We start from the raw sequence: 24,139 nt of genomic DNA on the forward strand, positions 1-24,139 counted from the left end.
TCTGTACAGCAGCCAGAGGAGCCACATTTCCAGAGCACACCAGGAGGGGCGACAGCCAGTGCGGGCCTCCCTGGGGGGGTCTCGGCGTGTGCCAGGAGCAGAGAAAACTGCCCCATGTTTGCACGGCCAGGCCGAGATCAGGAATGACTGCAAACTCCATTCCTAGGCCAGAAGGCTGAAAAGGAACAGTGGAAACCCACTATTCCCCTATAATCTCTGGGAAATGTTTTACCCCTGATATGACCCCTAGAAGAGAATACAAACCTTTGGACCAAGACACAGGGAAGGAGACTCCATTCGGCCAGAACAGTACCTAGAAGCATAAAACGGACTGTCTTTAGGCAGAACTGGACCCCGCCACTGCACCGTGGACCCACAACTCCTCCGGGGCCTCACCCAGAGACACCAGCCCTGCCCTCCCCTCTGTGTGTGACAGGCTGGGGTGAGGGATGGTCTAGGACAACACAAAGCCCCAGCCTGAGGGAGATGATGGTACAGTTGACAAGACAAACACAGCAAGCTACTTAAGACCTACAGTATCTGTTAATACCTTAATCCATTCTACAAATGAGAGAGTTACAGTTCAAAGCATAAACACATATTAAGGAAGCACCACCGCTGTAGACTGGAAGGAAAAACGTCATGGTGATGATATAAAAGTTAGTATTCAACTCTTCTCCCAATACTTATTTCCCATGAATCTAAAAGTTTGCTGGAAAACCTCCTCCGTGTGAACATCTGATTTGATTTAAAGGTATGTGCCTTCTCCTTCCCTTGAGCCAGATGATGATGACATTAGTGGCTGCTGAGAAAAGGAAACCTGGAATACTGAAAACTGGAGAAGCTCAGTGAGGTGTTGCTTAGCAACTCTTAATAGGAAATAATTTAAATTCTAGATTTATTTTTTCCCGAGAACTCACTGCTCCAGTCCGGAGTCTAGAATTCATGCCTGCGGCTCCTCTGCATGCATGCCCAGGCACACACAGTCCCTGCCTGACAGCGACAGGCTGTATTATTCACCAGTTCCCGTAAGTATGTTTCTTTGGATCTAACAACAGGATCCAAGATTCAAGGCCAAAGTAACTGGAATTCTATTACAAACACAGCTTTTCATAAAATCATTTGGCAAACATTAGAGACACTGACTGCAGGAATCCCTCCGACAACCACCATCAAAAATGTCTCCGTTTAGACTGAGTCAATAACAGATGTTTTGGAAGTCTACAGAACATTTTTCCTTCCTTGCAACACTCCAGTTCTTTACTATGAATTCCAGACTGCAGTTCTGACTTCTTTCAACTCCAGGAGGCACTTCCACATGTCTGGAAGGCTGCACACACAGGCCCAGTGTGCCCGTGACAGCAATGGAGCACATGAGCCACACAGTGCAGACTTCAAACAAGGCTGAGGACAGTCCCCACAGCCGGCACAGCCCGGGGGAAGCTGGTGCTGGGCTGGCCTGAACCCTGCCTGGCACCCCCATGAAAGCCCTCCCAGGACCCTTTGAATCTGATAGGTTTTTCTTATGGGGAAGAAAGGTGCTGATTACGGGTATACAGCAGCTAAGACAGACCAGATGAGAAAAACAGCAGACAGAAGTGAGAGTATAAGGCATATGTTTTTAAGGAAGTGATATTCATTCAGCATAAAAGCAATCGCTGATTTCCAAATGATATTGCAGACTAACATATATACACGGACATTTGTTCCTTGGATGAGAGATATGTCCTATTTCTCTTGCTGATTCATCTGGGGGATGAAAACACATCCACTGGGAGTATCTGCTGATGATTCCAAACAGTCCTATGATTGTGTTCTGACAGAAATCTTTGAAGTAAGAGTTCCCTCTCCACGATGTTTTCCTAAGTAACATCTAAGCCAAATGTGGTAAAGATAGAACAATCCAGAATCCCCAAATATGTCCCTTCTTCATCACACAAGAATCTGTCATTTGTCAAGGCAAAACAGAAATGCCCCACAGTTGCGTTTGATGATAGGCATCTAGAGATAATGTGTGATGATGATGGTGACAGAATGCCATGTTCAAATTCTGGCTGGCTTCCCAGCTGTGTGGCTTTGGGGAAGTTGCTTAACCTCTCTGGGCTTCGGGTTTCTCATCAGCAAATTGCAGGTAATAAAAGTGAATACTTCCTGGATACTCACTTCACAGGGTGTGCAGATCAAATTAAGTTATGTATGCGAAGTAATTGAATAGTGCCTGGCACAGGGAAGGACCGGGATAGTAGAAGGGTTTTCTATCACTATTATGATGGAGGAGCAAAGCAGACAGGCATGTTGTTTATACCCAGTCAGTATGTCCACAAATATTTGTGGTGTGACCCCTACATATGTGACACACTGTGCTATACACTGGGAACAGAGCAGCAAACAAAAATGCCTTTTTTGGCCAACCAGTCTTTAAAATGTACATGAATTTTGGGGGTGGGGAGGGCAGTGCTACAAACACAAAGGTGAGAATGGCCACACCTGTTTAATTACCAGGTAGCAATTTGATTAAGATATCCATCTTCAGGACTGGGGGCCACACTTCTTCAGAGAAAAGCACAGAAGAGAAAGAAGAGGAAACAGAGAGATTGTTCCAGAAACTGAGAGAATTATGTATTCACACAAGGTCACAACAGGCCCAGGGAGGGTCGTGTTGATTCCCTTCCCCTGCATAGCCGGTGTGATTTTCACAACACTCTGGCTGGGAACTCACAGTGGGGAAAGTACAGAGACGCCGCCTCTGCGACAGTCAGAAATGTGTAGGATCTCAAAATAACTGCACTTTAGGCTCGGCCCAGCTCTAGTGTGCATCCTTAAAATTCACATTTTGTCAGTAGAGTCTCTGCCATTAAAACACCAATTTTTTTAAAGCCCTCATCTTTGTTGCCAAATGAAGTAATTTTTACATTACTTTTAAAGTTTTCTCAGATGTGTGCTTCTTCATAGCAAGTCCAAAATGCCCCCTGAGAAATCACCCTGGTGCACAAGACATGCAAGATGCGTGTCTTCAAAGGTCAGAGACAGTCTGTCTAAGCTGATTTCTCTCCCTTCATTCATTCACTACTAGGTTCTTCAACTGTAAACATCCTTTTAATAGTGTTCCAACTGACCTCACTAAAGAAAAAGTGAACCGATTCTGTACCATTTCAAAGCCTATGAGAAGCCTCTATTTTCTTTAATTTTCACCCACTTCCAGTAAAAAAAGATGTTTTCACACTGATGTCCTATTTTTGTAAGAAAACATGCAAAGGCGCATGCTGAATGTCTGGCATCCTTTTAGGCAATAGGACCAAAAAAGTCTCCTCTTCCTGAAGCAAAATGTTAGCCTTTCAAATTGATGGCAATTTAACAAGTCTATACAGTCAATTCAGTGCGGTCTCCCTGCGAGGCTGAAGTGGTGTTGTCAGGAATGGAAGTGTTTGTTTAACTCCATTCAGTGAGCTCTTAGTACAAGGAAGCAGAAAACTGGAGGCAAACGCAAATAAGACTCTTCCCTCTTGTCCTCACTTGGCCAACTCCACGCCCATATGTATAAGCATCAGCCACGCTAGGCGCCTGCCCTCCTGCCCTGCTGCCTTCTGAATGGCACTCTCACCTAAGTCCGTTGCTATCAGCCGAGATGAAATGGATTCATTCTTGTTAGAAATTCATTAAGTAAACACCATCTAAAAGCTTAGGCTTCACTAAGTAAAGCAAAGACATTACAAAAATGTATGAAGCAAGAAAGACTGACTCGATGTCACGACTGCAGGAGCCCCAAAGCAGCACTTCCATTTTTCAGACAGGCAGAGCTAAAGCAAGGCTAACGAATGCACAAAGATTCATTCATGATGCCCTGTTTGTTTACATGACAATACGATTGTCAGGTTACTTCCTCTTTATATTCATGAGCATGGATTTATTTAAACAGGCTATTCACATACAAGAACATTTCTAATTCCTGACAGACACTGGTTTGAGAAAGCATCAAAGCCCCCATGGCATACACTGAATTCTAAGGTGTATTTGCAGTATAAGTGAACGCCACTTAAAAACACATGTTCAAATCCTAACCCCCAGTACCTATGAATGTAACCTCATTTGGGAGCAGAGACTTGGAAAGGTACTCAATTTAAGATGACATCATTAGGGTAAGCCCTAAACCCAATATGCTAAAAAAGTGAAGGGACACACAGACACAAATGACATATGATAACAAAGGCAGAGACTGGAGTGGCACGTCTACAAGCCTGGGGATGCCAAAGGTGGCCGAAACCCCAAGAAGCTGGAAGAGGCAGGCAGAGCTCCCCTAGAGCTTTGGGAGGGAGCATGGCCCTGCCCCCCTTGATTTTGGCCTTCTGGCCCCAGAGCTGGGAGGCACTATCTGTCATCCTTGATTAATCCTCATCCAGCATGACTTACATACCAGGAGGGTCCTGTGTCTTAGGGGCGCTCAGATAGGGATCATTGTTGTGTTGTGGGACTGCTCTGGGCATGAGGAGGAGAGGGAAAGATGCATCCCAGGCACAATGATTTCTTAAAAAAATAAAAATAAAAACGATTCCCCTTACTTGACCTAATAGAATCAAGAAAACAAATACCTTATATACTCCTCCACTAACTTTGAGTCTGAAACTGTTCAAGTAGTTTTAAACCACCAGAAAAATAAGATTAAAAAAAAACAGTGACCACAGCACCCCCTTAGCCTGTATCAATTTATCAGTGGGAAAGTCAGCACAGAGGGCAGTTTAGCAAATCAGCCCCAGCAAGAAGCAAGCAGGTAGGACTTCGCTCTAAAGCACAGACACTGCCACTAAAAAGCTGGAGCCAAAAATTCTGCAATTTATAGCCCAAATTCACTCAGAGTTTTTGGAACCATCAACAAAGTACCATTTCTAGATACTTTTCATCCAGGGGGCAGTTGTATGGAACAAATGTCAGCTGGGTGGGGGTGCTGACACCACAGGGAAGGGGACCTGGAGATGGGGTCCATCTGTGACAAACTGGAATGCCAATTATGGGAAGGCTACACAGGCAGTCCAGGCTGTGAGGGCAAGTCACCTTTTCTTTTCCATTGTCCTTATGTCCCCAGTGACTCCTTCCAAACTGCACAGGTGCCCAATCTCCAAGCCTGCCACTTTCGACCTGCCAGTAATTCCCCAGGGCCACATAATGCAAATGCATTCCTTTCTGCCTCAAAACCAGCAATACCGCTCTTAAGCTGTGCGCTGGCACCTCCATACAATTCCATTTCCTGAGATTTTAAGAACAGGCTCTTGAAAAGGCATCATTGCTGGACAGCCCAGGGATTCTCCAACTTGGTTCCCTGACATTTGGGGCTGGGCAAGTCTTTGTGGAGGGAGCTGCCTGTGCATTTAGGATGCTGTGCAACATCTCTGGCTTCCACCCACTAGATGACAGCAGTGAACCCCATCCAGGCTGTGACAACCAATGGTGGCTCCAGACATGGACTAACGTTTCCTGGGGATGAAATCACCCCAGTTGCAAACCACTGACATCATGAATAAAGGCCAGCCACTGAAATCATATCCCCTGGGTTCAAATCTCCTCTTCCACTCACCAGCAGCTTGGCCATGAGCAAGCTACTTCACCAGCCATGTCTCTGTTTCCACACTTGTAGAGTATGACTTGGATGGTGCCCACCTCATGGAGCTAAGTAGGGATGCACGAGCTTACATTAAGAAACCTCTCAGAACAAGACCTGACCCAGTCCAGAGCATGCACATGCTGTCTGTTGATATATCCTATGTTCTGCACTAAAGACGTTGATGCTAGGACCCACACTCAAGTCTATTGTGCAGGGAAGAATTAACCTTACCCAAAGAGAGGTCTGGCCTTTGCCCTGGACTCCCATAAGTCATCTCTAGGCCCCTGAAATGGTCTGCCTGATGGGACTGTCTTTGTTGCCCTGGAGGTTTCAGCCAATAGACATTCTACACATGATTTACAACAGGTACTTTGGGTCACGCAGTGTCAGTTCTGCCTTCAGAGGGGCTGGAGTCTACAGGTGCCACATGAACCTCTGGAAGGCTGGGGACTACAGGTCAGCCAGGCAGACAGGATGTGACTGAGCCCCAATAAGAGCTCTGGACACAGAAGGCTGGGCTGAGCTTCCTGAGTGGTAGTACTCCATGCATAGACCCAAATACTGCTGCCGAGAGAATAGCACTGCCTGCAGCTCCACGGGGAGAGGCCGACAGGAGCTCTACACCTGTTAGTTTCCCCAGACACTTCCTGTGGTTAATGTCAATCTGCGTTCCTTCCTTGTAATAAACCGTAACTGTGAGTCAAACAGCTCCCAAGAGCTCTCTGAGTCCCTCCAGCAAGTTATCACACCTCAGGGTGGTCTTGGGAAACCCAAACTTGCCACTGGGGTCAGCAGTAAGGGTGGTCTCCTGTGGACCATTCCCTCTGTCTGTGCAGTAGGCTCATTTCTGCATCTCCTTAGAACTATGCTGTTAATTTAACCACCTCTTAATGGGAAGCAGCCTTGAGCACACCTCCTTAAGATGGTAGGCCTGCTATAACGTTTCTCCAAGACTAGTGCTCACCAAAGGGCCTATATCTGCAGTGCTGATACTGAAAGATGCCAAATTTTTGGTTAATATGACAGAACAATTTCATTTTAAATCCCCGTGCCTGTTGAATGGGGAAGGGGTAGCCAGGAGTGCTGGGCAAAATTTAAAACTCCAGCAGAGGAATGGGGCCCAGAGGGTCCTTCAGGCAAGCTGTGTGAGCCAGCCCACAGCAGAGGCAAACCCCTGCCCAAGCCACCACGTTAGGAAAAGTGACCTGAAATAGCTGCGCCGACTGAACCTGGCTGCCCCCTTTTCCAAGCATCAAACTGACACAGCTCTGCTCCAACAAATGCACCCAGGACACGGGCAAGACTGGCCACCCCACCTGCAATGTCCACATATAAGCTAGTTTCTCCAGGTGCCCTGGCAGCACAAGAAAGACCACCATAGCACCAGGGGAGGCAGAGGTGAAAAAAATCCCAACTCAACATGAGCTTGGAAACAAGAACATCTAAGTACCCTCCTCTACTACGACTACTACTGTAGAATTTAGGCAACAAACTGGACACCTGAGAGAAATCAATCTTAAGAAAACAGAAGTAAAAAGACTATGAAATAAACATGTTTAAGACACTTAAAGAGATTTAGAAAAGCAAGAGGCAAGTAGCAATAAAACCAAAGTGCACATTATGAAACCAAAAGACAGGCGAATACAAAAAACAAATCCAACAGCAAAACAATCTGGAGACAAAAAAAATATAGTCACCTATTAATGAAAAGAGAAGGATTAGCTCCTGCGTGCCTGTTATTGGCCAAGTATGTTTGTAGTTGCAAAGACACGACATGGGAAGGCAGTCCCCCATCCCTGCCCAGAGGAGTCGACAGTCTCACAGGGAGATGCTCAATACACAAAGAGCCGGTACGTAACATGATCTGAGGTGCTATACGTCATCGTCATAAGTGCTGTGGAAAAGCTGACGCAAGTGATGTCCCCTAACAGGGTGGTGTCTGGAGGTGGGGGAAGGCTGCTCTGAGAAGGAGATCTATGAAGTTAGTAAAAGTAACACAGGAGCATCCAGCATTCCATACTACTAATAAAGCAACCTTTACATTGCTGCGAAATTACTGATGTCCCAATATGTTGGAACAGGTATGATACCACATGCCCTTCACTATTTCCTAGACGTTCTGGCTAACACATTAGAAAATGTCATACATGAGAACAGAACGAATTATGGATTTGAAAGGGAGGAAATTTTTTTAATTATCTGGAGATGATAATACTGTCTATATAAATAAACTGAGACTCTCAGTTAAACTGATGGAACTAGTAGGAGTCACCAAGATTGCTGAACACAGATCAACATAAAAAGCAACAGTATTCTTATGCATCAACATTAACCAAGTAGGAAAGGTAATTAGAAAAAAAAATCTCTTTTATAAAACAAAAAAATGTTAGGTATCTAAGAACAATGATAAGGAAAATGACTACTGATTTTATGCAAAAATAAAGTCTTTGAAGGACACAAAGGAAAACCAGAATTATTGGACAGACAGGCCATGTCATTCTAGAGAAAGGCTGAGTACAGAACAGCAAATCTCTGGATATTTTCTATGGCATCCTTTTATTATTTCTTATACATTTAATATCTTCTAAAGCAAAAATTAAGAAATTCTGTATAATTCAAATTCAGGTCCCAAATAGAGTTTTCACTGAATATGACAAACTGATTCTGTAATTCATATGGAAAAATAAGCTCAGAGATTCTGAACAAAAGGAAAGCAGGTGAACACAGAGGGGAGACTTGCCCTTCCAGGCAACAGGGTGTCTTTGAAAGCTATAGTGTTAACGACAAGTGGCATTGGTGCAGGAGAGACAACTGGGTCCCCACCACAGGCCAGTGGGTGACACTTTTGCTGGGTCCCATTTCTGCTCCACATGCACCAGTGTGAAGATGACAGCCCGTGAACCACGTGAGCCACAGAAGGTGCCAGCTGAGGCCCGGGAGCAGCAGATGGAGGTAGGGAAGGACCCACCAGGAGTCTGGGGGCACATGCCCACCCCGACGAGGAAACCGGGAGCTTCCCTGACCACCAGAGCCTCTTCAGGGAGCTTCAGCTTCCCTCCACCAGGACAGCATCCTTTAGAGCCAGAGACCAGCCACCCCTAGTCCAGCCCTCTCCTGTTGCAAAAGAAACCAAGGCCCAAGGGGAAGAGAGCTTGGCCCAGGTCACAGGATGACTTACAGACAGAGCTCAGTGGAAATCCTAGGCTCACCCAGGGCTCTCTCCAACTAAGGGACACCAGCCACACTCTGTCCCTTGCCCTGGCACTTGTACCCCTTTGCTCTTTGCCACCTTGAATCTCCCTCCTCCCTTGGCCTCCACAGCAAGGTACCCTCAGAGCAGCTCCCCCAGGGACCTCCTCTCTCTGTTGCTGGCTCCTGTTCCTCTCCTACTCTGGCCTCGAGTAACCCCCCAAATCCACGCCCACCTTCTCGGTGTCAGCTCACTCTCTCCCTGGACAGCTACAGAGCTCCCTGGCTTCTACAGGCTTGCAGCTAGTAACCTGTACACCTGTGTCTGCAGCCCAGACCCGCACCAGGACAGCACAACATTTAGTCAAGCCATCAGGACGCACTCACAGGCAGCAGTACATGGGAAAAGAACATTAGTTTGACTGCACTCTCCTAAGGCGCCAGAATCCTCCTCCTGTGGCCATTGCCTAAGCCAAGAGCCTCCCCAGGTTCAACACGAAGAAACACCTGGGTTTCTGACAGGTGAATGAAGCAGTCCTACTGATATGACACAATCACGTTGACACAAAATCAGTATCACAGAAGTCTCTCTAAAAGAAGGAAGATCCAGTAATTGAGAAAAAATTCAAAGGCAACAATCAGTCTTTGAGTGTTAGAGGCATAAGGTAAGGCTCCAGTCCCAGAGAGACTCTGGGCTAGCAGAACACTCAGGGGCTGGGGCAGCACGGTGCACAGTGCACACCCACTGCAGCCATCCACAAGACACAAACAGACCACTGTCCTGAGCACTGGCTGCCTATGGTCTGAGCAGCGGAAATGCGCATTCAGGGACTCCACTCATGGAGGCACTGCCAAGATGGCTCAAGTTCAAAGACTTTCTCCCCAGCTGTAGGTCTCCTGTTTACAGTTCATGGCCAAGTTCACAGGAAAAGGATGTCAGAAATCAAAGCACATAAAGAAAACACAGAAATCATATTCACACCTTACCTGGTCCCAGGGGGAGACGGCGCCTCCGAAGCACATGAACAAGTACCCCATGGCCACTAGGCACATCCATATCACCAGGGAGAGAAGGCGGAGCAGCTTCTTGAACACAGACTCGATGCAGACGAGGATGAAGATCGCAAAGAAAATCGCCAGAGCAGTTGGAACTGTTATTAAAAATGCCACGTGGTCTTCCACTTCCTAAGAGGAAAGAAAATATTGCAAAGGCACAGTTGAGGAACACTTTAATACCAATAACGTATGCTATCAAAATGTTACCAACATTAATCAATGTCAAGGGATATCAGGTTTTGAACATTATTTCAGAAGTAGAATACTTTGAGCTTTTGAAAATTTAAGTTTCCTATTAAAGAACCATGTTTTTCCTCTATAAATAACCCAGCAGTGGGTATGTAAGTTATACAAAACAACTATGCCATCAAATTTAAATTTTCCCTGGTAAGTGGAGAAAAGGATTTTATTCAAAAACGAATGCCAGAACATGATAGCAGATAAAATAGGAGAACCAACTTCACTGCCTGAATCAGAGTATCAGAAATGCCCTGGCCTTAGAAAATTAAGGCTTCCAAATGGATGAAATACTTTATTTTAAAAAATCTAAAAATTATCTCAGTCTCTAACATAATGAGTTTTTGCTTAATGGATGGTAATTAATGTTTTAACAGGATCAGAGGTTATTAGAAAAGGGTCAGGAAGTACTAAATATAGGAGATGAAAGAGTTGGAAATACTTAGAAGAATGTGCCGCTTCGCTAGCTCCCCATTTCTCTTGGGCTCCAGTAGCAAAAAGAAAATAGGCATTTATTATTAGCCTCTTACTAATGCATTTTTTAAAAACCACTTTTGCACACTAATGCTCATTTCCTATTTATCCCTGCCTAGCCACACACAAAAGGCACACTATTTCAATCCTGCACAATTTCAGCACAATGTGACAGACATCACGTTGCCTTTGGTTATACAAACATGGATTTCAGCTTTAGCTGAAGGGAACAGCATGCTGGAGCCTTGCCTACCAGCAGCATTCGCGGTGGGCTGGAGCACAGTCTAAGGCCTTTATTCCTCACCCAAATATGTTTAGTTACTGAAACACCCAAAGGAGGTTCAATCAAAGAACCCACACGGCCGGGACCCTAAGAAAGCACACTGACTGTAAGAATATTAAAGATAAAATCTGGACATATGGGATGGCTCTTGTAGATACAAGAGACAGGTGACCCTCCACCTTACCTGCTTCATACAGGGTTCGCTCTGTCGCGTTAGCAGCTGTAACTTCACAGGGGACACAGCCCACCCAGATACCACGCCACTAACACCAGGGAGATGGCAGATCAGCCCAGTGGGCACACGGAACACAGACTAACATTGAGGGGAAAGAAAGGGCCCTTGGCGTCCCTTGCCTGACTTCATTTCCCTTTGTCCGTCTCAAGTATGCCTGTGTTAAATGGCACCTGCGGGGGAGGCAACAGCAAGCAGAGCAAATACCACTCTGTACCTGGTGCATGCGTGCATCCTTATGCAGCTCTGTGGGGGCCTGCTGTTAGCATGGGCTCCAGGAGCAGATGGGGACTCCAAGCAGAAAGGTAAGTCACCAGGGGGTGTGGAGCTGGTGAAGGCAGCACTGGGATCTACTGCTGTGTTCCGCACTGGCCCGGCCTCAGGGCTCGGCCCTCCACTTGTGCAGCAGACCACATGGGGCCAGTCTTTGCAGGGCCAGAAAATGCATGTCCCAGAAGCCCAGAGGGCGGACAACAAGGGAATCAGAGGTGTGCTTCTCTCTCCTTCCATTGCTATTTCTGTCTGCAATTCAGTGCCGACAGTCTTTTACTCTCGGACATATTTACCATCCTTGCAAAACAGCATCAGATACCCTCCTGGGTACAAGTGTCCCCGCTCTCAGACACCACAGGTAAATGCACACGTGGACCTACCACCTAGCTTGTGAGGACTTCATATTTGAGATTATGATTGCTAAACATGGGGAGGCACGAAAACTGATCATTTTAAATCTCCCAGAATGAACTTAACTGAGCTGTGGTCAGAAAGTTAAGTGGTAAATAAATGGGACAGCTGTTTTCCTAGTATGACTTCTCACTTACTTCATTAACCTAGAATCAGTGGTTGATTGTATTGGCACTTATCTCTTCAGAAGGACAGAAAGTAATGCAGAAATACACATACATGTAAAGTAAAAATTAGTAACTGAAGAAACAGAAAGATTTTGACGGAGTCCTTCCAGGAAGTGGAAGAAAACCGACTTACCTGTAGGAGCTTCTCCTGCTTGTCTTTGAAAAGCTCTAACTGTAAACAAGACAAAGACCCATGTCTTACGGTGCTGGCTACAGTCGGTAAGACTTGGTACTGTTCTGGGTTTTTGGAGTCTTAACCTTATTATTACTTTTCTTAGTATCACGGTCTCAGTCACTGAGAAGTGACTTATCTGGGCTGCAGGGTGGCTTCTCCATTAGGCACAGGACACAGCACCTGAGTCCCCCTAATATTTTTAGGGGCCCAAAAAAGTGTTTTAATTTCTTTTAAAAATCAGAAAAAAAAAACAAGCTTTTAAGGTCAAAGGACACATACACCTTCATGCTAACACAGTTGCAAACTACCATTGTGAATGTATTTTTACTAAGGAAGGGGCCTACCAAGGCTCCTCATTGATGTGCCCCATGATCCTATGGGGCTAGTGTTGTACCCCTGCTCGCCAGATGCACGACATGACCAGATGGATGTCACTCCCGAAGGAGGATCCTCAGCTTCCCACGGCACCCCAGCCTCTGTGGGTGAGCTGCATTCCCAGGTGCTCAGTGGCTTAAGGAGGCCAGCAGCTGCTCAGGAGGCTACAGGTCCAAACCGCTGCAAAATGTGAGCCCACACAGGAATGGGATCTTTTAGAAAGACAACAGGCAAAAGCCATTTGCCTTTTCAACTCTAATGCCGAACAAGTCTTAATATGTACTCTTACACGAAACAGAATCTTTAATAAGCGTGTCAAGGAAAAAACAGTAGGATATTCATCAAAGAATGTGTAAGCTTACAAACTACATTCCTTCTTGTCTTGCTGTTGGCATTATGTGTTTTTCCTAGGGCTAAGCAAATGCAATAGAGGAGTGCCCTCAGACCTGGGATCACATGGTTGTCCTGGCCCATCAGTTCCCCGTGGGCAGGAAGATGAGCGAAGCCTCAGAGTCACACTCCATAGCTGTTTTCTTCCGAGCTGGTTGAGTTTTCAAAATTCAGAGTACAAAAAAAACACAGCAGCTTAAAATGGAGCAAACTAAGACATTAAAAACATTGTCAATCTAAATGAAACATGTTTCTGTACTTCTAACCTCTCTTCCCTTTGTGGAAAAAAAATTGCATATAACACAAATTAAATGAAACGTCCAGAAATGCCCTTATATAAGTACTAAAAGGCCTCTCTCTAAACCATAGATTTAAAAAGGTAAAAAAAAAATTTATCATACAATGCAAACTAAATGAAATGTACTAAAATGCCTTTTAAAAGGGAGACCTTGAGCATGGTATCATCTACTGTAACGATAGGGTTCCTATCGCTCCCTTTGAATATTTTAATCTTTTGTGTTCAGTGTAGTTTCTCGTAATTTTGGATGACTTCTAATTGCTAGGCCAATTAAATACCCATCACTTTTATGTATTACGTGACAATTCTTGTGTTTCTCAGAGGCTTTTCCATAGAGCAACAGATTATCTGAATTTTCATTCTTTTCCATGTGCATTTTTCATTAAAACAGTTCTATTTTTCCTTTAGATTATAAAGGACAGCCTAATGTCCTTTTCTATGAAAAAGATATTTTAGTGCAGAGCTTTGAAGCCTGACACCAGGAAGGCAGAACACCTTCTCTTCCACTTCCCACTGTGTGCCTGGGGTGAGAGTTGAGTCCACACAAGCCTGTTTCTGCAAGGAAACAGTCCTCCGGCCATGCAGTGGCTGTTGAGTGTGAATACATCACATCATGGGCACACCTTAAGTGAGACTATCATCATGATGGCCTTCACCCCCTTCTTTCTTCTCAGTACTTCCTCACCAAGGCTGGTCTGACTATTCATTATTGGAATGATGCTCTTACATATAACTTGTGTGTGTGTCGGGTTGGGGGGGAAGTAATAGAAAATACATATTTTTCACTCTCTTCCACATATATAGATGTACACCATTTTCCCAGGAGGTGTGAAAAGAATAAATTAAAATTCTGATTTTAAAAATTCTACAAAATTATAATGAAATAACCAAAAATCTCAAGAAATAGATATTCCATGTACATGGATAGGAAGACAATATTGTCAAGATGTCAGTTGTTCCCCAATTAATCTATAAACTCAATGCAAGCCCAATAAAAATCTCAGCAAGCTATTTTGTAGATATCAATGCACTGCTTCTAAAGCTTGTATGGAGAGGCAAGGGACACAGAATAGCCAATACAGTGTTACAGGACAAGAATAAAGTTGGAGGGCTGACACTCCCTGACCTCAAGATTTACTTATGAAGCTACAGTAATCAAGACAGGATGCTACTGGCAGAAGAACAGATCAGTGGAAAGGAATAGACCCACACAAATGAAATCAACTAGTATTTGACAAAGGAGCAAAGATAACTCAATGGAGAAAGGGTAGTCTTTTCAGCAAAAGATCTTAGAACAGCTAAATAGATCTCCACATGCAAAAAACAAAAACGAATCTAGACACATACTTTACATCTTGTACAAAAATTAACTCAAACTGGATCCTAGATCTAAATGTAAAATGCAAAATTAATTCTGGAAAATTCTTACGGCCTTCCCATACCCAAACCTTGGTCAATATGTCATGCTGAGTAACCAACATAAAATATTTTAAAAATAAACACAAAAATTATAGGTATGTGTAAAATGAACCAGTTTTTACCTGCCTAGAATTACATATCATCCTCTGCTCATAACTGTGTAATGACTTGTCACATGTCCACAAAAAATGTAGCCTAAGCTCTTGGTCATATTTATTTTCAGCTCCTACAAGGATATCCCAAACACAAAGTGTTCCTGAAAGCACTGCTAGTTTCACAGAGGTGGACAGGTGTCCGGTTCCCTCCCTTATACTTCCCCAACTCCCCAAAATCAGAGAAAATGAAGGCTGAGTTCTAAACAGCAGTGGTGGGTGAGTAGGCAGGTAGCCTATACCACAAGAGCATGCAGCCAGGATCAGCTGTGAGGAGCAAGACCAGCCTTGCTCTGCAGGCAGCCAGAGGCACCTGAGAAGCTGAGAACCTCTGCAGCACATAGATCCACAGAACAGTAAACAGGAGCAAAAGGAACTAAAGTAAAGCTTGACTGGAGCATATTCCAGGTATTTTGGAAAGAGGAGCAAACTATGCTCAGTAAAAGCTCCACCACTTAGAACTACAGTACTCAACCAATTCAAATCAGTCAACATCTTATAACCAAAATCACCAAAAAACAAGCAGTCACTAAGAACAAGGGTCCAGAGATGTAACAAATGCTTTAGATTCCCCTGGATTGCAGATATTGAAAATGACAGCCAGAGAATATAGAATAGCTGTGTATGACATGTTTAAAAGAATGAAGGGTGCAATTTCAAGGATGACCATACAAGAGGAATCAAGCAGAAAGTGGAACTAGTAAGCATGGTAAACATAATCATGTAAATAAAAGCTCAACAGTTGAGTTTAACAGAAAAAATCCCTGAAATAGTTAAAAGGAAAATTAGTGATCTGGAAGATAAAACAAAGATTTACATACAATGCAACAAAAAAATACAAGGAGATCAAAAACTATAAGAAAGCCTAAGACTCAGAGAACAGAATAAGATGAATGGAAGGGTATAACGTATGTCTGGTTGAAGTTCCAAAATTACAAAATAAAGAGACTTGGGGAGATGAATATCTAAAGACAGATCAGTTGGGGCTTGTCCAGTACTAATGAAAACTATACATACAACTCAAGATAGCCAGTTACACAGAAATAAATACAAGCATATATATGTGACGGTAAAAAATGCAAAATATTAGAGATGAGAGAGGTGACCAGAGGAAAAGAGAGGACAGCCCGCAAGAAAGAGCAGAGATTGCAACAGCACAAGGCAGTAAGGACAAATCATTGAGCAAAAAACAATAGTCAACCCTGTAAAGTCAAGAAACCAGGGTTTTTTTTTTCTCAATTGAGAGTAAAAATACAAACACATACAGCTAACTCACATTTTTAAAGCAAGAACTTACTACCAAGAAATCCTCTCTAAAAAAGCCTCCAAGAAATTAAATAATCCTAAAAAGACTGTATGATATGAAAGGAAGCGAACAAATACAACAGTAAACACATTGTTGCACCAAACACACACTGCCTATGTGAAACGGTAATGGTGCCTTTCTAACTTCTAGGCTTAAATGGCAGAACTGAAACATTTACTAATAAGACTAGTAAAGTCAGGAGAAGAACTAGAGTAAAAATATTCCTAAGTCATTGAATGATCCATGTGTCAAGACTAACCAACTTGAAATCCTTATTATGATAAAATTTCAAGGCTGACCATTTAAATAATACAAAGAAAATGTATAAATTCGAAATCAGCAGAGGAAAAAAAAGGGGTGGGGGTGGATAGGAAAAAAAAATTTAGCAAAAATATAAAAGAGAGAAAGGAGAAGAAATTAGAACAAATAGATACCAAAGAAGTAAAATGGTATGAACAAATGCAAACATATTGATAATCACAATGATAAAAGTGGTTTGGACTTGCCAATTAAAAGGCAGATATTCAGACTGGATTACAAAATAAAACCCAAGAGACGGGGTTAAAAAAAAGACACAGAAAGGCTGAAAATACAGGTATGGAAATGAGCTATTTTAATACCTTACAAAACATGCACTAAGTAAAATATAATTTTAAAGATAAAGATAAAATGTTACAATTCCAAGGCAATTATAACAATTTTAAACATCTGTAAACCCAACAAAATATCCTCAAAAATATATAAAACAGGAGGAGGAGCCAAGATGGCAGCGTGAGTAGAGCAGCGGAAATCTCCTCCCAAAACCACATATATGTTTGAAAATACAACAAATACAACTCTTCCTAAAAGAGAGACCAGAAGACACAGGGCAACATCCAGACCACATCCACACCTGCGAGAACCCAGGGCCTGGCGAAGTGGGTAAGATACAAGCCGCGGCCCGGCGGGACCCGAGTGCCCTACACCCCAGCTCCCAGTGGGAGGAGAGGAGTTGGAGCAGGGAGGGAGAGGGAGCCCAGGACTGCTGAACACCCAGCCCTAGCCATCCGCACCAGAGCACACAGTGCATGCGTGGGGTGCTGGAAACTAGGGAAACAGGACAGTAAGACCTGTGAGTGGGTCCCCGCAGCCAGTGCCCTGGGGACAAAGAAAAGGGAGTGCTTTTTGAAAGTCTTAAAGGGACAGGGACCCCACAGTGGGATGGAAGTGCCCCGGCACACTCAGCCCCGTAACTGGGAATCTCGGGGAAACCCAGGCGCCCCATCCCCCTGGGTGGCAGCGCAGCTCAGAGGCCCCTCACGGTGATAAACAGCCTCCCACCTGTTCCCCCGCCAGCAGCCCTGCCATAGCAGAGAAGCAGCCTGAGACAGGCCACACCCACAGCAACCACACAGAGCTTACTCCACAGCAGCCTGGCAAGAATCAGAGACCCTGCCTGCACGCAGCTGCCCAGTAAAGGCCGCTAGGGGTCGCCATTCTCTCAGGAGAGGAAGGCCACAAACTAGCAAGAAGGGACGTTCTCCCAGCTGACACACATGTCAACTCCCCACAACTAACTCTATCACCATGAAAAGGCAAAAGAATTTGATTCAGACCAGACTAACCCAGACAGTCTCCCCTAACAAGATAGATAGACCTAACCAATCTTCCTGAAAAAGAATTCAAAATAAAAGTCATAACCATGCTGATGGAGCTGCAAAGAAAAATGCAAAAGCTAACCGACAAAGTAGGGAGGGAGACTACAGAAATAAAACAATCTCTGGAAGGACTTAAAAGCAGAATGGATGAAATGCAACAGGCCATTAATGGAACAGAAACCAGAGAACAGGAACAAATAGAAGTTGACATAGAGAGAGATAAAAGGATTTCCAGAAATGAAACAATATTAAGAGAAATGTGTGAAAAATCCAAAAGGAACAATATCCGTATTATAGGGGTACCAGAAGAAGAAGAGAGAGAAAAAGGGATAGAAAGTATCTTTGAAGAAATAATTGCTGAAAACGTCCCCAAACCGGGGGAAGAAACAGGTGCTCAGACTATGGAGGCACACAGAACTCCCAACAGAAAGAACCCAAGGAGGACAACACCAAGACACATAATAATTAAAATGGCAAAGATCAAGGATAAGGACAGAGTTTTAAAGGCAGCTAGAGAGAGGAAAAAGGTCACCTATAAAGAAAAACCCATCCGGCTATCATCAGACTTCTCAACAGAAACATTACAGGCCAGAAGAGAATGGCATGATATATTCAATGCAATGAAACAGAAGGGCCTTGAACTAAGAATACTGTATCCAGCATGATTATCATTTAAATATGAAGGATGGATTAAACAATTCCCAGAAAAGCAAAAGTTGAGGGAATTTGCCTCCCAAAAACCACCTCTACAGGGTATTTTAGAGGGACTGCTCTACATGGGAGCACTCCTAAGGCTAAATAGATGTCACCAGAGAAAATAAAATCACAGCAAAGAAAGCAGACCAACCAAATACTAACTAAAGGCAAAAAATAAAATCAACTACTCACAAAAGCAGTCAAAGGAAACACAAAAGAGCACAGAATAAAACAACCAACATATAAAGAATGGAGGAGGAGTAATAAGAAGGGAGAGAAATAAAGAAACATCAGACAATATTTATAATAGCTCAATAAGCGACATAACTTATACAGTAAGACAGTAAAGAAGCTACCGTTGAACCATTGGTAATGACGAATCTAAAGCCTGCAATGGCAATAAGTACATATCTTTCAATAATCACCCTAAATGTAAATGGACTGAATGCACCAATCAAAAGACACAGAGTAATAGAATGTACAAAAAAGCAAGACCCATCTATATGCTGCTTACAAGACACTCACCTCAAACCCAAAGACATGCACAGATTAAAAGTCACGGGTGGAAAAAGATATTTCATGCAAACAGGGAGAAAAAAGCAGGTGTTGCAGTACTAGTATCAGACAAAACAGACTCCAAAACAAAGAAAGTAACAAGAGATAAAGAAGGACATTACATAATCATAAAGGGCTCAGTCCAACAAGAGGATATAACCATAATAAATATATATGCACCAAATACAGGAGCAGCAACATATGTGAAACAAATACTAACAGAATTAGAGGAGGAAACTGAATGCAATGCATTCATTTTAGGAGACTTCAACACACCACTCACTCCAAAGGATAGATCCACCAGACAGAAAATAAGTAAGGACACAGAGGCACTGAACAACACACTAGAACAGATGGACCTAATAGACATCTATAGAACTCTACCTCCAAAAGCAATAGGGTACACATTCTTCCCAAGTGCACATGGAACATTCTCCAGAATAGACCACATACTAGGCCACAAAAAGAACCTCAGTAAATTCAGAAAGATTGAAATTCTACCAAAAAACTTTTCAGACCACAAAAGTAAAAAACTAGAAATAAATTGTACAAAGAAAACAAAAAGGCTCACAAACACATGGAGGCTTAACAACTGCTCCTAAATAATCAATGGATCAACAAACAAATTAAAATAGAGATGAAGCAATATATGGAAACAAATGACAACAACAACACAAAGCCCCAACTTTTGTGGGAGGCAGTGAAAGCAGTCTTAAGAGGAAAGTATATAGCAATCCAGGCATATTTAAAGAAGGAAGAATAAACCCAAATGAATAGTCTAAAGTCAAAATTATCAAAATTGGAAAAAGAAGAACAATTGATGCCTAAAGTCAGCAGAAGGAGGGACATAATAAAGATCAGAGAAGAAATAAATAAAATTGAGAAGAATAAAACAATAGAAAAAAATCGATGAAACCAACAGCTGGTTCTTTGAGAAAATAAACAAAATGGATAAGCCTCTAGCCAGACTTATTAAGAGAAAAAGAGAGTCAACACAAATCAACAGAATCAGAAACAAGAAAGAAAAAATCATGACAGAAAGCATAGAAATACAAAGAATTACTAGAGAATACTATGAAAACCTATATACTAACAAGCAGGAAAACCGAGAAGAAATGGGCAACTTCTGAGGAAAATACAACCTTCCAAGACTGACCCAGAAAGAAACAGAAAATCTAAACAGACCAATTACCAGCAACGAAATTGAAGTGGTAATCGAAAAACTACCCAAGAACAAACCCCCCCGGGCAGATGGATTTACCTTGGAATTTTATCAGACATACAGAGAAGACATAATACCCATTCTCCTTAAAGGTTTCCAAAAAAATAGAAGAGGAGGGAATACTACCAAACTCATTCTATGAAGCCAACATCACCCTAATACCAAAAGTAAGCAAAGACCCCACTAAAAAAGAAAATTAGAGACCAATATCCCTGATGAACCTAGATTCAAAAATACTCAACAAAATATTAGCAAACTGAATTCAAAAATACATCAAAAGGATCATAGACCATGACCAAGTGGGATTCATCCCAGGGAGGCAAGGATGGTACAACATTCGAAAATCCATCAACATCATCCACCACATCAACAAAAAGAAAGACAAAAACCACATGATCATCTCCATAGATGCTGAAAAAGCATTTGACAAAATTCAACATCCATTCATGATAAAAACTCAACAAAATGGGTATAGAGGGCAAGTACCTCAACATAATAAAGGCCATATATGATAAACCCACAGCCAACATTATACTGAACAGCGAGAAGATGAAAGCTTTTCCTCTGAGATCGGGAATAAGACTGGGATGCCCACTCTCCCCACTGTTATTCAACATACTACTACTGGAGGTCCTAGCCATGGCAATTAGACAAAACAAAGAAATACAAGGAATCCAGATTGGTAAAGAAGAAGTTAAACTGTCACTATTTGCAGATGACATGATATTGTACATAAAAACCCTAAAGACTCTACTCCAAAACTACTAGAACTGATATTGGAATACAGCAAAGTTGCAGGATACAAAATTAACACAGAAATCTGTGGATTTCCTATACACTAACAATGAACCAATAGAAAGAGAAATCAGGAAAACAATTTCATTCATAATGGCATCAAAAAGAATAAAATACCTAAGAATAAACCCAACCAAGGAAATGAAAGACCTATACCCTGAAAACTACAGGACACTCTTAAGAGAAATTAAAGAGGACACTAACAAATGGAAACTCATCCCATGCTCTTGGCTAGGAAGAATTAATATTGTCAAAATGGCCATCCTGCCCAAAGCAATCTACAGATTCAATGCAATCCCAATCAAATTACCAACAGCATTCTTCAACGAACTGGAACAAATAGTTCAAAAATTCATATGGAACCACCAAAGACCCCGAATAGCCAAAGCAATCCTGAGAAGGAAGAATAAAGTGGGGGGGATCTCGCTCCCCAACTTCAAGCTCCAGTACAAAGCCACAGTAATCAAGACAATTTGGCACTGGCACAAGAAAAGAGCCACAGACCAGTGGAACAGAATAGAGACTCCAGACATTAACACAAACATATATGGTCAATTAATATACGATAAAGGAGGCATGGACATACAATGGGGAAATGACAGCCTCTTCAACATTTGGTGCTGGCAAAACTGGACAGCTACATGTAAGAGAATGAAACTGGACCACTGTCTAACCCCATATACAAAAGTAAATTCGAACTGGATCAAAGACTTGAATGTAAGTCATAAAACCATAAAACTCTTAGAAAAAAACATAGGGAAAAATCTCTTAGACATATACATGAGCAACTTCTTCATGAACATATCTCCCAGGGCAAGGGAAATGAAAGCAAAAATGAACAAATGGGACTATATCAAGCTGAAAAGCTTCTGTACACCAAAGGACACCATCAATAGAACAAAAAGGCATCCTACAGTATGGGAGAATATATTCATAAACAACAGATCCGATAAAGGGTTGACATCCAAAATATATAAAGAGCTCACACACCTCAACAAACAAAAAGCAAATAATCCAATTAAAAAATGGGCAGAGGAGCTGAACAGACAGTTCTCTAAAGAAGAAATTCAGATGGCCAACAGACACATGAAAAGATGTTCCACATCGCTAATCATCAGAGAAATGCAAATTAAAACCACAATGAGATATCACCTCACACCAGTAAGGATGGCTACCATCCAAAAGACAAACAACAACAAATGTTGGCGAGGTTGTGGAGAAAGGGGAACCCTCCTACACTGCTGGTGGGAATGTAAATTAGTTCAACCATTGTGGAAAGCAATATGGAGGTTCCTCAAAAAGCTCAAAATAGAAATACCATTTGACCCAGGAATTCCACTTCTAGGAATTTCCCCTAAGAATGCAGCAGCCCAGTTTGAAAAAGACAGATGCACCCCTATGTTTATCACAGCACTATTTACAGTAGCCAAGAAATGGAAGCAACCTAAGTGTCCATAAGTAGAAGAATGGATAAAGAAGATGTGGTACATATACACAATAGAATATTACTCAGCCATAAGAAGAAAACAAATCCCACCATTTGCAACAACATGGATGAAGCTAGAGGGTGTTATGCTTAGTGAAATAAACCAGGCACAGAAAGACAAGTACCAAATGATTTCACTCATATATGGAGTATAAGAACAAAGAAAAACTGAAGGAACAAAACAGCAGCAGAATCACAGAACCCAAGAATGGACTAACAGTTACCAAAGGGAAAGGGACTGGGGAGGATGGGTGTGAAGGGAAGGATAAGGGCAGAGAAAAAGAAAGGGAGCATTACGATTAGCATGTATAATCTGTAGGGCGCACAGGGAGGGCTGGGCAACACAGAGAAGACAAGTAGTGATTCTACAGCATCTTACTACTCTGATGGACAGTCACTGTAGTGAGGTTTGTTGGGTTGGGGGACTTGATGAAGGGGGGAGACTAGTAAACATAATGTTCTTGTTATTGTAGATTTATGATACTAAATATATATATATATATATATATATATATATATATATAGAGAGAGAGAGAGAGAGAGAGAGAGAGAGAAAGCAAAAATGTAAAGAACTGAGAGAAAAGAAAACTGATCTACCAAGAGAAGATTTCAACAGCTCCATCCAGCTATTGATAGGTCAAGAAAAAACAAAAACAGCAACAGGATAAAAAAGGATGCAGAAGACTTAAATATCATAATTAGCAAGCTTGACCTAATTGACAAATACAGAATTCCATATCCAACCTTAAAGGGAACAATATTCTTCTCAAGTGCACATAGAATATTCATAATCATGTACTAGGCAACATGCCAAAAAATGTTCAAAGAAGAGGTATCACAGAGACCCATTTCCTTTGATCACAGCAATTCTAAAAGAGGAGCTTATAACAAAAACATAAGTTAAAAACATCACATATTTGTAACATGAAATGCACAACTCTAACACTGGGATCAAAAAAGAAATAACATCATTTTGAAAAGAATAATGAAAATAGAACATACCAAGAGTTGCAATGTGCAGTTAGAGTGGTGCTTGGAGGGAATGGGTCATTTCAAAAGTTGAGCTGAACTGTTCTTTTGTCAGTTTGGTTTTACTGGGAGTTACATTTCCCAGAACCCCTTCCCTCTATGGGTCTTGGTTTCAGCTGAACAGGAGGAATTTATGCCTGATTTGGGAGGTGGAAGCAGAGCCAGTCCACGTCTCAAGTCCTCACAGTCACACAGGATTACAGGCTTCATCCAGACTTCTGAATCATCCTGCAGATAGTTATTCTCCTTTTGAGAAACAGCTGCTGGTTTATTACCAGACACCAAAGGGAACTAAATAGCAACCATGGACCACCAAGTCCCCATGCGATCTGAGATGCCCAGCACTAAAAGAGTGTTGTGTGACCTGCCAGGCCAAGCATTAGATATGCACAGTGGCGTCCCATCCTCAGTGGAAGGTGGCATGCACAGTTAGTGCTCAGGCAAACTCTGAAGGCACAAGTTACATGAGCAAACATACTCAGAGCCTCTACCCCTGCTGCACAACCTCCCCTCTCTCTCTGAATCTGCACTTACTGTCCTCATAGAAGGTCCTCTGTGGCCAGCTGCCAATGAAAATAAAAATCCAGGTCTGGATTACAGCTGGTTCTGCAAAATACATTAGGGCCACCTAAAAGGAGACAACTGAAGCACTGTCACTCTGAGCCTCCTCACTGTGTCATTCTCTGGAG

The 24,139-nt window shown here is 42.6% G+C and overlaps 1 protein-coding gene across 3 annotated transcripts in view; it reads right to left on the bottom strand.

Moving 5' to 3' along the window:
• ADCY2 (adenylate cyclase 2) overlaps positions 1-24,139 on the bottom strand; it is a 415,414-nt gene that overhangs the window by 377,931 nt on the left and 13,344 nt on the right. For all 3 annotated transcript variants that reach the window (XR_005027034.2, XM_036896715.2, XM_036896714.2), the window contains exon 2: positions 9,770-9,967. Coding sequence is in view for 2 of the 3 variants with exons in the window: in XM_036896715.2 (XP_036752610.2) it covers positions 9,770-9,967 (198 nt within the window). In the remaining variant the exon portion in view is untranslated. The remainder of the gene's footprint in view (positions 1-9,769; positions 9,968-24,139) is intronic.

This window comes from Manis pentadactyla, chromosome 2 (genome assembly GCF_030020395.1).
Source record: "Manis pentadactyla isolate mManPen7 chromosome 2, mManPen7.hap1, whole genome shotgun sequence".
NCBI classification, from domain to species: domain Eukaryota; kingdom Metazoa; phylum Chordata; class Mammalia; order Pholidota; family Manidae; genus Manis; species Manis pentadactyla.